This window comes from Sciurus vulgaris, assembly GCF_902686455.1.
Source record: "Sciurus vulgaris genome assembly, chromosome: 1".
NCBI lineage: Eukaryota > Metazoa > Chordata > Mammalia > Rodentia > Sciuridae > Sciurus > Sciurus vulgaris.
Window position 1 is genome coordinate 72,954,543 of NC_136461.1, and position 12,552 is coordinate 72,967,094.

A 12,552-nucleotide genomic window follows, 5' to 3' on the forward strand; every position below is an offset into this window, starting at 1 on the left:
GTGTTAGTATCTAATTGTGCACATGTGAAACTCTAGCCTCCGCTGAAGTAATATAGTCCTTTGAATGGATATGTAACATAAGGGATATTTACTCAAAAGGCTATTTATTTTTGTTAGTCTTCAATACTTCAAGGGTCAAATAGCATGAGCCAAAAGTAAAAGTACAAAGAAACGAATTTAGAACAATACACAGAGAGAAGACACAGCCAGAGGGATTTTTCTGGAACAGAGGTGGGCAGACTTTCTAGCTAAATTGAAGAAGAAAGTCATTTTTTGTTATGTGGCCATTTCAGACCTATGCTTTGCTAAAATGGTCATCAATGAACCACATCCCGAGACACATCCAGCCATATCCTGTAGATTTTGGTAATTCTTGTCCTACTGATTTTGGTTCTTGTCTATGAGCTGCATGGAACATTTTGCAAGGTGATGTGACAATATTTATTTTTTAAAATGTTTAATGTATATATCCTTTAACCCAATAATTTCATTTTTAGGAATTTTCCTACCAAAATTCTGATTAAAATGTATAAAGATATAAATATGAGAAAATCTATTCCCATGTTTTAAAATACTATAAATTGAAAATAAATGACCATTAATATGAATTGGTTACATAAATTATGATTTAGCCATAAACATGCCTTAAAATCATACTGAGATCTCATTCACTTAAACTTACTAATTGTGGTCATCTGCATTCATTTTGTATTGATGCACACAAATTACCACAACTCTAGAGCATAAATTTATTATCTTGCAGTTCAGTAGCTTTAAAGTCCAGTACGGACTAAAATCTGTGCGTTGGCAGAGTTGTGTTTCTTCTTGTAAAGTCAGAGAGAATCTCTTTCATTGCTCATTCAGTTGTTGGCAGAACTCAGTTCCATGTATTTGTAGAACTAAGGTCTCTTTTTCCTTGTTGGCATCAGCTGAGGGCCTTCCTCAGCTCCTAAATTCCTCTCACTGGCCCCTGCATGTAAGCCCCTATATCTCAAAACAGCAACAGGGTGTTGAGTCCTTATCATGCTACCATCTCTTTAACTCTGTTTCTGCTGGCACATTGTCCTCTAAACCAGTGGGAAAGGTTCTATTTTTAGGGACTCAAGTAATTAGATTGGTTCCACCCTAATGGTCTACAATACTCTCCCCATCTCAAGGTCATTAGTCTTAATCACATCTACAAACATATTCAGTTTCCAGGGATTTGGATGTAGACATTTATGGTGGCTGTTATTCTACCTACTATACCTCTCAAAGCCTCAGCTTTCTTATCTCTAGAACAGGATTTCTTCGCACATTTATTGGTTGTGAACTTCAGATGAGACAAAGCCTTTAGTGCATAGTAAGGACTCAGTGAATGTCACTAATCACCAATTGCTATGTGTTCATTAAAATAAAAGAAATAGAACTACATTACTGACATATAAAGATGTTCAAGTGACATAACAGAAAGGTAAACTATAGAAGAGTACGTATAGTATATGCACTTTTTTAAAAAACCTTTATTTTATTTGTTTATTCTTACGTGGTGTTGAAGATTGAACCCAGTGCCTCACACATGCTAGGTAAGTGCTCTATCAATGAGCCACAACCCCAGTTGATATAGCCACTTCTTTTATAAAAGAAGGGAAAATATATATTTGTATTGGCATAGGGGGAAAATGGATGGATATCGACATATTAAGATGGAGAAAGTAGATATAGATTGGAAATCTTTAAAAATAATGCACAACTATTATCTTTGTATTTAAAGTGGTAGTAAGATAAGTAGATAAATAGAATGTTTATTTTTCAAAACAGTGTGAAAACCAAAGGAAACAAAGGAATCGTTACCTATAAAATGACAAAAGAAGAAGAGAAATAAAGCATTGAAAATTTTTAGCAAATTAAAAAATTCCAAGTAAGGTACTAGAAATAATCCTAAACATATCAACAATCACAATGAATATAAATGTGTTACATCTGCTTATTAAAATATATAGGTGCTCAGTTTGGAGAAAATAAAATCCAAATGTGTGAAGATATCATCTAGGCACAATCTTAACACACAAACATTAATAAATAATATTGATCATGAAAGATACATATTTAGTAAAAGACTAGGAAGAAGATGGACAATAAATGCCCTAATCTCAGGTTTTTGGTTGCATCTATGAAGAAAAGGAAGGAAATAGTGTGGGAGAAGTTCACAAAAGGGTGTCAACTATATCTGTCATATTTCATTTCCTTTTAACAAAAAGTAAGTATCTGAAACATATATGACACGGTATTTTTGAAAATTCTGGTTTGTTATATTCTGTACTTTTCTGCATATATAAAATATTTTAAATAATTTTCGAAGAACTGAGAAGTCAAAAATAAGTATGACATCTTGATGGCACATTTATTTGGGTTCCAGAGCAAAGGTCTAAGATTTTAAAGGCAAACATGAAATTAGGGCAGAAAGATGGAAATGTATTGCCACTGTCTGTCCATTAGTTAAGGTTATCCTCTACTGAACACACATACCACCATTAGATACTACTGAAAATGCCTGAGTAATTACATGAAAATGTTTAATAAGACTTAAGCAGAAACATCTATGCAAATTTAATACAGTTCACAAATGATGTCAAGATAAAAAGAAGTAATTGGAATAGAGACTACATTTCTCAGAGAAATTTCATTTTGAGGCAGAATCTGTTTTTGAGGCCAGAATGTTTATGGATTTCTGAGAAGGAAAATAAGAAAGATGGGAAATGATCTGTGCCAAGGCACAAATAAAGAACCTCATCCCTAGAATGCAGGACAAGCAGATCAATGTGACTGGAGCAGTTTCCCCTCCTGGATTTCTACAGAACTATGAAAACAGATATGAATATGAGCCCAGAAAAACTTCACAATATGCAACCAAATAGAAGATGAAGGCTACCAGAAAAAATAGATCTGACATCACAAATTTATATTGACTATGATAATCGGCTTCTACCCTATATCCTTGCTGGCTCCACCATAAAAATGTAAAGCATAAAGAAAATATTTATGAACTTCTTTGAAAGAAAAAGGGGGAAAGCTGATGGAGAACCATGAGTGAGCCTCTGTTCCTTCCCTGTTAGAAGTGCTACAATGACCTCTCTAGGGTCACATACAATAATTTGAAAATTAACACAGACAAATATCCTTCCCCACTGAGGACAATCTATTTTGAAAATATTCTTCCTAATGTCATCAAAATAGTCTAATACTGGGCTAATTTTCACTTTTCTGCCTCCAAGTTCAATTGAGTGCAAAGCTCAACCTGAGTTCTATTGGGGTGAAGCAGGGGGTCATGACCATTAACTGGAAACCTGAAGTGGTCTAGATCTGTGGCTTCCAGCACAGGGCACCCTGTGACCTGCCTGATCACTAGGTCTTATTGCCTCTGTCTCTTTACCACTTCTCACATCCTGACTCTCACCACTGCTGCTCCAGATCTGTACTTATCTTGATTTGCAAGAACACTGAGGCAGCTTCCCCATCAATGGTCTCCCTGCAATTACAGGCCAATTGGAACAGGTCCCTGCTGTGCTTAAAGTCTTCCCAGGCAAGGGATTGTGGGAGGGCTCACAATGGGATTGCCTCACACTAATAAGTCTCTGTGATTTGTGAGGTGGATCCTTTGTTTCATATAATAAATTCCCAAAGATATCATCCGGTCTGTATCACTCCTGGGTCTAGAAAGCCTTTCTGCATCCCTCAGTTACTGGTTCTGCTGCTTGGCAAATTCTTGACCCTCCAGCAGGCTCAACTCAGATGCTCTCTCCTCTGTGAATCCATATTCCTGACCATCCCCACCCAGCCTGCTCACATCCTTCTCCAAGAGCTTTGCTTAGCCTTTGAATAGGTTTCCATGGAAAGAATGGTTTCCTTGCAATTGTTTATACAACTGTCTCCATCTCATTGTAAGCTCCTTGAGGACAGAGACCAAGTCTTAGTTCTTCTTACATCTCTAATAAAGCAGGTGCTGTACATCCGAGGCACACAGAGAACATTAATGTATTAATAAATTAGTAATGTATTATTTTAGAATTCTAATTAATTTATTCATGTAAGCCGCTCATAGATTCCCCAGTTAATCAGAGCAACAATTTTTTTCCCATTCCCACACATGGCAATAGAGAAAAACCTTTCTCCCTGATTATTTCATATAACAATATTTCACTAAGTACCTGAATTTTAGGAGTAAAGACTGAACGAAGTTATTTTTCCCTTATAAAATTAAAGAATTCAATTTTTGGCAAAGAAAAGATACTAAATTCATTAGAGAATGGACTGGACTAGCGATTTTTTTCTGTGTTCCAGTAACTAGTTATGGATGAGTAATTAAAAAAAATTGGTATCCATAAAAATCGACCACAAACCAATAAGGATGATGAGTTGAATCATAAAAATTCCATGCTATTTATATTTCCTCCACACACTGTGCATTTATTCTAAATGGAAAAGTACAAATATTGGGATGAAAACATTTAAATGATAGAAACAAGAAACTCCAAATGCTAATCCTGCCTAAAGGGCAGAATTTAATTCTGTGCTGAACTACTGTATGTGGGATTAAAAGGTGTGGCTAACCAAACATTTGAGAACAAGTAATTACCACTGCATCTCTCTATCACATATTCGCCTTACACATAATTTACACAACAAGCCCACAGAGGAGAAAAACAAAATGCTGTTGAAACAGATTTTCAGCCACATTTTTTTTCAGGCTTACTTTTTTTCTCCCCCATCAAAGATTTTTTATTCCTATGTTCTTGGTTTGGAGAGCAGTGGGACATTTTCTCTGCTACATAGGGACAGACAAATAACATCTCTATCCTATTATTCCTGGCTGTCACTCCTGCCAAATCGTGAATATCTAAAAGCGGAGATACACAGTCCTTGTGTTGATTTATGTAATATTTTTAGAGTGGAATGGACATGTGAAGGAACGGCTTTATTTATTCAATCATTTATTCATTCAATGAACAGTTATAATGCACCTTATCTGTGCTCACCTTATCCTTAGGACACCAGAGACTAAAACAGAGTCCCTACCCTTGATGAGTCTGGAGTCTGGGAGAGATAACTAAACCAATAATTACAGCATAGAAGCACAGGAGCCATGGGATGAGCAGGGAGCTGTATAGGTACTGACTGACACTTGTCCAGGATGGTCAGGGATGACTTCTAGCAAGAAGTGCCATCTAATTTGCTTCTCCAAAGATCCAAAGGTTTCAGGCAGTTGAAGGAGGTTCAGAAAGCAGAAAATTCAGAGCTAAGGAAATAGCCAGGAGAGATCAGAGTATGAGATGGACAATTAAAGAGGATGAGGTAGGGCTGTGCTTACTGATGGAGCAGAGTAGACATTTACAAAAGTAAGTGAGTCTGAGTCTGTAGGCAAATATTTTCGGGGCTCACAAAGAAAGCAGCAGTGTCTCTAGCCCTTTATCCCCCTCTGTCTTGGGCACCGGCAATAGAAAAGGCAGTTGAGAGCTCAAGTATATTGGAGAGGGTCACTGAAGCCTCTGCACAGCAGCATCTTGGCTGTACTGATTCTGGCCTTTGCTTTCATTTCAGCCTTTTGAATGAAACATGGAGAAACGTGACATCAAACCATAAATCCTCTGCAACTCCAGCCTAGCTGTTTACAAGATGCTGCTGTTTGTCAAGAGCTTGACCCGGAGAAAGGGAATCGACCTCATTGTATCTTAGGGCCTCACCTTTAGGAGAGACTGCAGCAAGAATTAAATAAGTGAGCATATATGAAGTTCTTAGAACAGAGCCTGGCTCAAGCAAATATCCAAAAAGAATTAGCCACAAGTATTTTATTTCTCATTAGGAAGTATCAGTGAAGTTTGTTGAACAGCTATTTGAATAACAAGCAGATTATTTATAGGAACTGGGTTCAGGAGTAATGTAGTTGCTACTGTTAATGTCTTGGCACTAACATATTAGTAGGAAAGTTAACCCTATGAACACAAAAGCTGAACTTCAGTGGCCTTTCCGGACTTAACAATGAACTTTTTGGTTTATTTCCATTGATTCGACATTCATTATCCCCACACTTATTGCCTACTGACTGTCAGGCATGAGGTTACCATAGTTGAGAAGGATTGACAATCTATTGATTATTCTCTCAATACATGTTTTCCAAGTGCCCAGGAAGTGCAAGTCGCTACTAGAGACAAAATGATGTGTCAGGCTCTCCAGTAGCTTACCGTCCAGGGAGGGAGATAAATTGTGCAGAAATAACGGAGGCACAAGGCAGGGTCAATAATAATGGGCACTTACGGAATGCTTTCAGTACACAAGACTCTGTTCTAAGTGCCTTGTATGGATTATCTCAGAACGCTATGGGAGTTGAAAAGATGGAAACGTAGCTCCTACCTGGGGCAATCAGGAAAATTTGCTGGAGGTGAAGACATAACAACTAGATCATGAAAAATACTTTGCTTCTGGAGCGTTTAACTTAACCCTGTTTATACAGCCCAATAGGTCCAATTTTATACAGCCCAATAGGTCCAATGGCTTTTTCTAAAAGTACTCGATACAAAGTCTATTTTAAAGGAAATATCTGATAAAATGGGATTGTTTCTACTGAACTTTCATCTGGCTATAGAACAGAACTACTACCAACCTGAGTCAGAGTCCAGCAGTTGCTTAAAAGTTAAAATTTCCCATTCCAACCTTGGGCCTGAGAGTCATCTTGCCTTCGTCACAATTCCAATTCCAGATCTCCCTGTGCCCTTCCTTCCCCATGTGTCACTGGGAAGCATGTTTGCAGCACACACTGGAATCCTGTTCCCAATTATTGGTTGTGTAATTTATTGATAAAGCAAAGCCAAATATGAGTAAGAAGGAAAGTTTAATTAGAAATGAAGTACTCAATGTCCCAACAAGAAAATTTCCAGGGCTCCAAAAATAGAAAATCAGTGATGCGTAATTTCTTCTGTCACTGAAGAAATCATCTCAGTACTTAATAAGCCAGAAAATGGATGAAACAGATGGGGGGATGTTATCAGCGGCCACCTATGGAGAAATAGAATTATTCAGAACCAAAAGGAGTCTGGCACACACTAAAGAATATGTGTGTGTCCTGAAATGAATGTTAGAGAAAAATCTGTAGTAGGTATAAAAAGGAATACAAAACCAGCTGCAAGAGAGAATATGGTAGACTACGGGTGGATACAGAAAAGCTGGAGTCAATTTTCACTTGATTGATTAGCCAATGAAGTTAAATAGTTCACTTACCTGACTTTTTAAACTATTATTGAATTGACTATGTGAAGGAAGCAACCAAAAGAATAACTTTAATTATTATGAAGATGCAACTTCATTCTCATAAATCTTCCATTAAATATAAAGGAAGCCTTTTTTTTCTTAACAGAAACCACTCCAATAGCATAGATATCTACAAATTCTTCTTTGCCTACACCTACCTATAGGTATTTCTAATAAGTTGATTATTATCCCTTAGGTTAGCTGATAGGACATGTTCTCAACCTTATATGAGAAAATCACTATGTTTAACCATCTTTGAGGATTATAAGTCTAAACATTCAGTTTTAAGTGTGAGTGAGTTGCTGGATGATTCTCACCAGGTCACTTAACCTGTTTTCTAATAATTGCATCACACAACCAAAAGAATGGCTTCCTCTGAATGGATAAAGAAAATGTGGTACATATACACAATGGAATATTACTCAGTCTTAAAGAAGGATGGAATTATGGCATTTGCAGGTAAATGGATAGAACCAGAGAATATCATGCTAAGTGAAATAAGCCAGTCCCAAAAAACTAAAGGCAGAACATTTTCTCTGATAAGTCAATGCTGATCCATAGCAGGGGATGGGTAGGGAAGAATGAGGAACTTTGGATTATGCGGAGAGGAGTGAGGGGAGGACTGGGGTGGTGGGGATGGGAAGGACGGTAGAATAAGACAGACATTATTACCCTATACACATGTATGGAAAAAAAATTAAAAACAAAGACATAAATAGAAGTTGGTGCATGGAGCTTTCAGGAAAATTCCTCAGGAGCTGAGTTGACTTCAGTGTATCTCTTAAGATAATGTTCCTCAGCTGGGTCTGCTCCTTAAAGGTAGAACTTCATTTTGGTGTTATTCTTAATTGTAATCATAGGATACATATTCAAAGAGAAGTATCTTTAGAACAAAATCATACCCTGAAATGCATTTGAATAATGAAAAGACAAGAAGATATAAAAATCATTCAGCCTCCTGCTGTATGTGGATGACTCTCCCAGGAAAAGGAGAATGTTCTGACTCTACACACATCTTTGGCATCATCTTACCTGAATCCCATTCAACATGCCTGAGGAGTCACTGGATACAAATTGGCTAAGTGCTTCTATAGATGTTAGAGAAAAAAATATTGACAAGTCAAAACTTGGGTTCATTGCTTCTCTTTTATTGCAGGTAATTTTTGAATTATGGGGGAGGGTCACTTATTTGGGTTTTATTTTGTAGTTGCAAGAATTTCCATTGAATAGTAATTAAAGTCTGCCTTAAGGGGGCAGGGGAAGAATGGCTTTCTCCCATTCCCCCGCCCCCACCACACACATCATACTCTTGAGCACTGGACAGCAGACCAGTCGTGAAGCTCTTACATCTGCAAGAAACAGAACTGGAGACAAGCAGGACACAAGTTCTGAGTGATGGCATAACAAGTTGCTATTTATACCCCATCTTCCATCCGCTGATGTGAACTAGGGGTCTTTCCCTGCCAGAAAGTAATTTTAGGAAATGAGCTTCCTAGTGAGCTCACAGCTTAACACTGCTTGTATCACCATCTTGAGTCAGCAGCAGATAATGCTGTGCAGAATAAACTAATTTTAGTCATCTGTGGGATCCTTGTAAACACTCTATAGTGACTCTTTTAAAAGTCAGTGTGAACTTGCTATCTCTGCTTCATTTCTCACTCCCAGTAATCCATGAGGGGTATTTTTAGGTGACAACATCTCACAGGACATGTCTAGGTGATTGTCTCTGTTTCAGAACGGTCATCTGAAAATTCTACCGTGGATTCCAAAGCAGAGACCATCTGGTTAAATGCATCCAGAAAAATAGGTAACAAAGGCTCTGAAAATGTAAGTGTGTTGCTCATGCCAGAAGAAAAACCACCTCTATTTTACTCTCATTTCAGGAACACCTTCAGTGAGCCCCATGGAAGTAGAGGCGAGGAAGCTAATGCTTATTCCTGAAGCTGAGAGCTTCCCTCTAGCTTTCATACTACACATCAGGAGTGTGAACTGATCTCAAAGCTTCTGAATCATCCCCTCATTCTGTGGTGCATCCCTGGGCTCTGAGTTACATTTCATCCACAGTTAGTCACATACTGAATACAGAGCACCTGTAATTTGCTCAGTGTCTCATGGGTCACTGAGAAAGTATAGAGCCTAATGACTAATGCCCAGATCAAGGTGTGTTATTACAGTTTATAACTGTTGACCCCAAACTCATATTTCATGGAGTGAGAATTGTGTGTGAGACCTTGCACTAGGGTTTGGCATTGCTGAGAGAGATGTTGGATTTATCAAGAAATGTGGGAGTCAATTTGAAGAGCTAAGTTAGGAAGAAGGGGTAAGAATTTTAGGCAAATCAAATGACTGAGGTTGGCAGTGAATATCTTATTAGGCTGAAAGAGTGTGAAGACATCTAGTCATTTGTGAAAGAAGTTTCATGGATGTTTTTCTTCTTTTTTTTTTGAAAACCTTCAACTCTGGAATGTTTGATATCCATTCTGGCTGGCCTAAAAAGAGGATGAGAGAATTTCAAACAAAGGGTATGTGAAGCGAAGTGAGGAGAGAAGGAAAGAGGGAGGAAAGGGGCAAAATGGGAAATATTAACAGGGAAAAAGAGGGAAATGATGTGTCCTGTAATATTTTTATGTGTAAGAAAGGCAACTAATAAGAGTTCCAGTGTAGAATTTCTATTTCTTGAATTCATTACATGTAATTTTGAGACTTTTGGATTTAGGGAGCAAGATTTTGCTAAAGGAAACTTCATTTAAATGCCTGTTTCCAAAGAAAACACACATCATACCAAGATATACAACCTATGTGTAGCTTCGCTGTGCTGCTGGAAACTCGGCCTCACTGATGGGATTCTTCTTTACTGAGGATCCCAGTGTCCTCGGCTACCCCTCTAAAGGGGAGTTTGATGGAGTCCTGGCCGAGCACAGCAAGCCTTTCAGAGGAGGGGAGAGGCGGCCGTGCTGTCTGCTAAGGGAAGGCTAGAGCAGCGGTCTCTGTGAACCATGTGGGCAGTGTTCTTGCAGGAGCTGAAGAAACCAACCTTTTGAGGAACTTTGTGTTAAGGAATGTCTGGAATGTTTTTAGCCCTGAGAGTTTCCGGGAAGCCTATATGGTCCATGGTGAAGAATGGGCAAAGCAGTATTGCAATGTTCAGCAAGACTGGCTCAGATCAGAGAGAGAGAGAAAGATGGAGGAAGAAGTTATTAAGATGAGGGATAGGATTGTCTCTCCTCAAGTGTTAACAGTTTGAGGATTTCTTTCTAGATTCCAGCTGCTATCATTGCAGGCTGAGGAGAGGGCTGCGTGTCAATAAGTGATAACCTTTTAGAAAAACAGCTACCTGCAATTTCTCTCATGCTAGCCTTTAGTTTAGAGTATATGAATTAGTGAATGCTTAAAATATCAGCATACTTGCACCATAATTTTACAAGCATTCATAAATGCTATTTCTGAAATTGGGAAGTTTTCTTTTTAATCATATCTTAAAGGTTTTAAAAATTCCATTTATAGATATGTGCCTCGATACATGTCCATATACACATATAGGAATATAAGTTGCCTGAATGCCTCTTTTGTTTATTAGAACTATAAATCTGTTCAAGCTGAAGACATTGTTATAATAAAGATACATAGCATTAAAATCATACTTATTGTGTAAAATGGTCATTTGTTTTTGACTTTTATTTAGAATATTCATCATTTTAGGATTTCTCAAAGTTTTTGTCTGCATTCCACACTAAGTAAATCACATGTATGTTTTATATGCTATTAACATACATATGTAAGGGTATATAAATGTGTACATGTGCATATGTGTGTGAATATAAACCTGAAACAAAATTTCAGGAAACAAAATCTATCTTTACCAAGTGTGTGATAAATTTTTATATTTTCTAATCTATTTTGTGCTTCCTTTGTTTAAGCTATCGATCATGACTATGACTCATTTTCATTTTAATTTCCCTGCCCACTGACAGGTCATGACCTGGAGTTTGAGAAACATTGTTCTGCCTGGTTCTCTAAATGATCTCACAGTTGTATTAAACAAAATAAACCATTATAGTGCAGAAATATGGGTAGCTATTTGAAATGATTCAAGGAACTGAATAAATACTAATAAAAGGACTCTATCTTTGACTTAAGTTAGTTATGTTTATTTTTGTTATATCTGGTGAATATTAAGTTTTTAAAGAAGATTGTCATGTCTCCCCTTTCTTCTTTTTAAATAACTTTTGTCACAACTTTTCAAACTTAAAAACTAAGCTATCTGCTTTCCTTAGGCTTCCCCCATACCACCCTGATTTTTTTTTTTTTTTTTTTTTTTCTTTTTTCTTTTTGTGGTGCTGGGGATTGAACCCAGGGCCTTGAGCAAGGTAGGCAAATCCTCTACCACTGAGTCACATCCCCAGCCCAACCCTCATTTTTTTTAATGAAGATTGTGATAATGGCATAGACTATGAAATTAAGAGTAAAGATCTGTTTTAGAGCGAGCACACTTTCAAATTTTATAAGATGATCATGTGCAGCATGAGGACAAATACAGAATCAGGCCCTGGGCACTGGTGGTTCCTTAAAACCGATGTGTCAATCTAAATTTTGAAGATAAGATCAGATATTTATTACCCAAAAGGGGTGAATATTTGAAGAAACTTTGGTGATCACATCTGTGACAATGAAGAACCATCTGTAATATGAATGCTGATTTCCTAGTTCAGAAGCCTTTTCTCTATAGTGACGGGCTGCTCAGAACCCAGAAGCCAAAGACAGCCATAGACCACATATGCTGCCTTCACATTTGATTTATTTTGATTTTTGTCTATTGAACTGAATTAAAATGGGACCCTGCCAGTACTTTCTCTTGGCGTTACCTGCAGAGTTCACAAACTTCATTGAGGGATACATATTTTAAAACCCCAAATAGGACAATATGAATTTCCTGGACAGCAAAACAGACAGACTTATCCAATAACAATGACCTTTCAAGAATCTCCTTACTGAACCCATCCTTACCTAGTAGCAAGTAGGGTGAAATCACTGTACAAACACCAATCCCATTCACAGCAGGGAATTCCAAACACACACAACTCTCCATATGCCCTCTGTCCCTGTGCCCATGCGGCTTTCTTCATATCACTTCCCAACTTGTCCACCACACTTGATGGAAAGTGTCTGTAGGCTTCTGCCTCCCTCACCAGACTCCAAGCAGCATAGGACAAATGGCATAGACCCTGCTCACTGATGCATTCCCAACCTGGCACGATGAGCTGGGCTTCACCA

General features: G+C 37.7%; 1 protein-coding gene across 5 annotated transcripts in view; it reads right to left on the reverse strand.

The window, feature by feature from the left end:
* The window catches only part of LOC306661163 (uncharacterized protein), a 102,242-nt gene that overhangs the window by 42,328 nt on the left and 47,362 nt on the right, over positions 1 to 12,552 (reverse strand). For 2 of the 5 annotated variants that reach the window (XM_079139979.1, XM_079139978.1), the window contains exon 3: positions 8,393 to 12,544. The exons of the other annotated variants lie outside the window; for them this stretch is intronic. In XM_079139979.1, coding sequence (XP_078996105.1) covers positions 12,282 to 12,544 — 263 coding nt within the window. In that variant the 3' untranslated portion in view covers positions 8,393 to 12,281. Of the gene's footprint in view, positions 1 to 8,392; positions 12,545 to 12,552 lie in introns of those variants that run through there. 5 annotated transcript variants of the gene reach the window in all.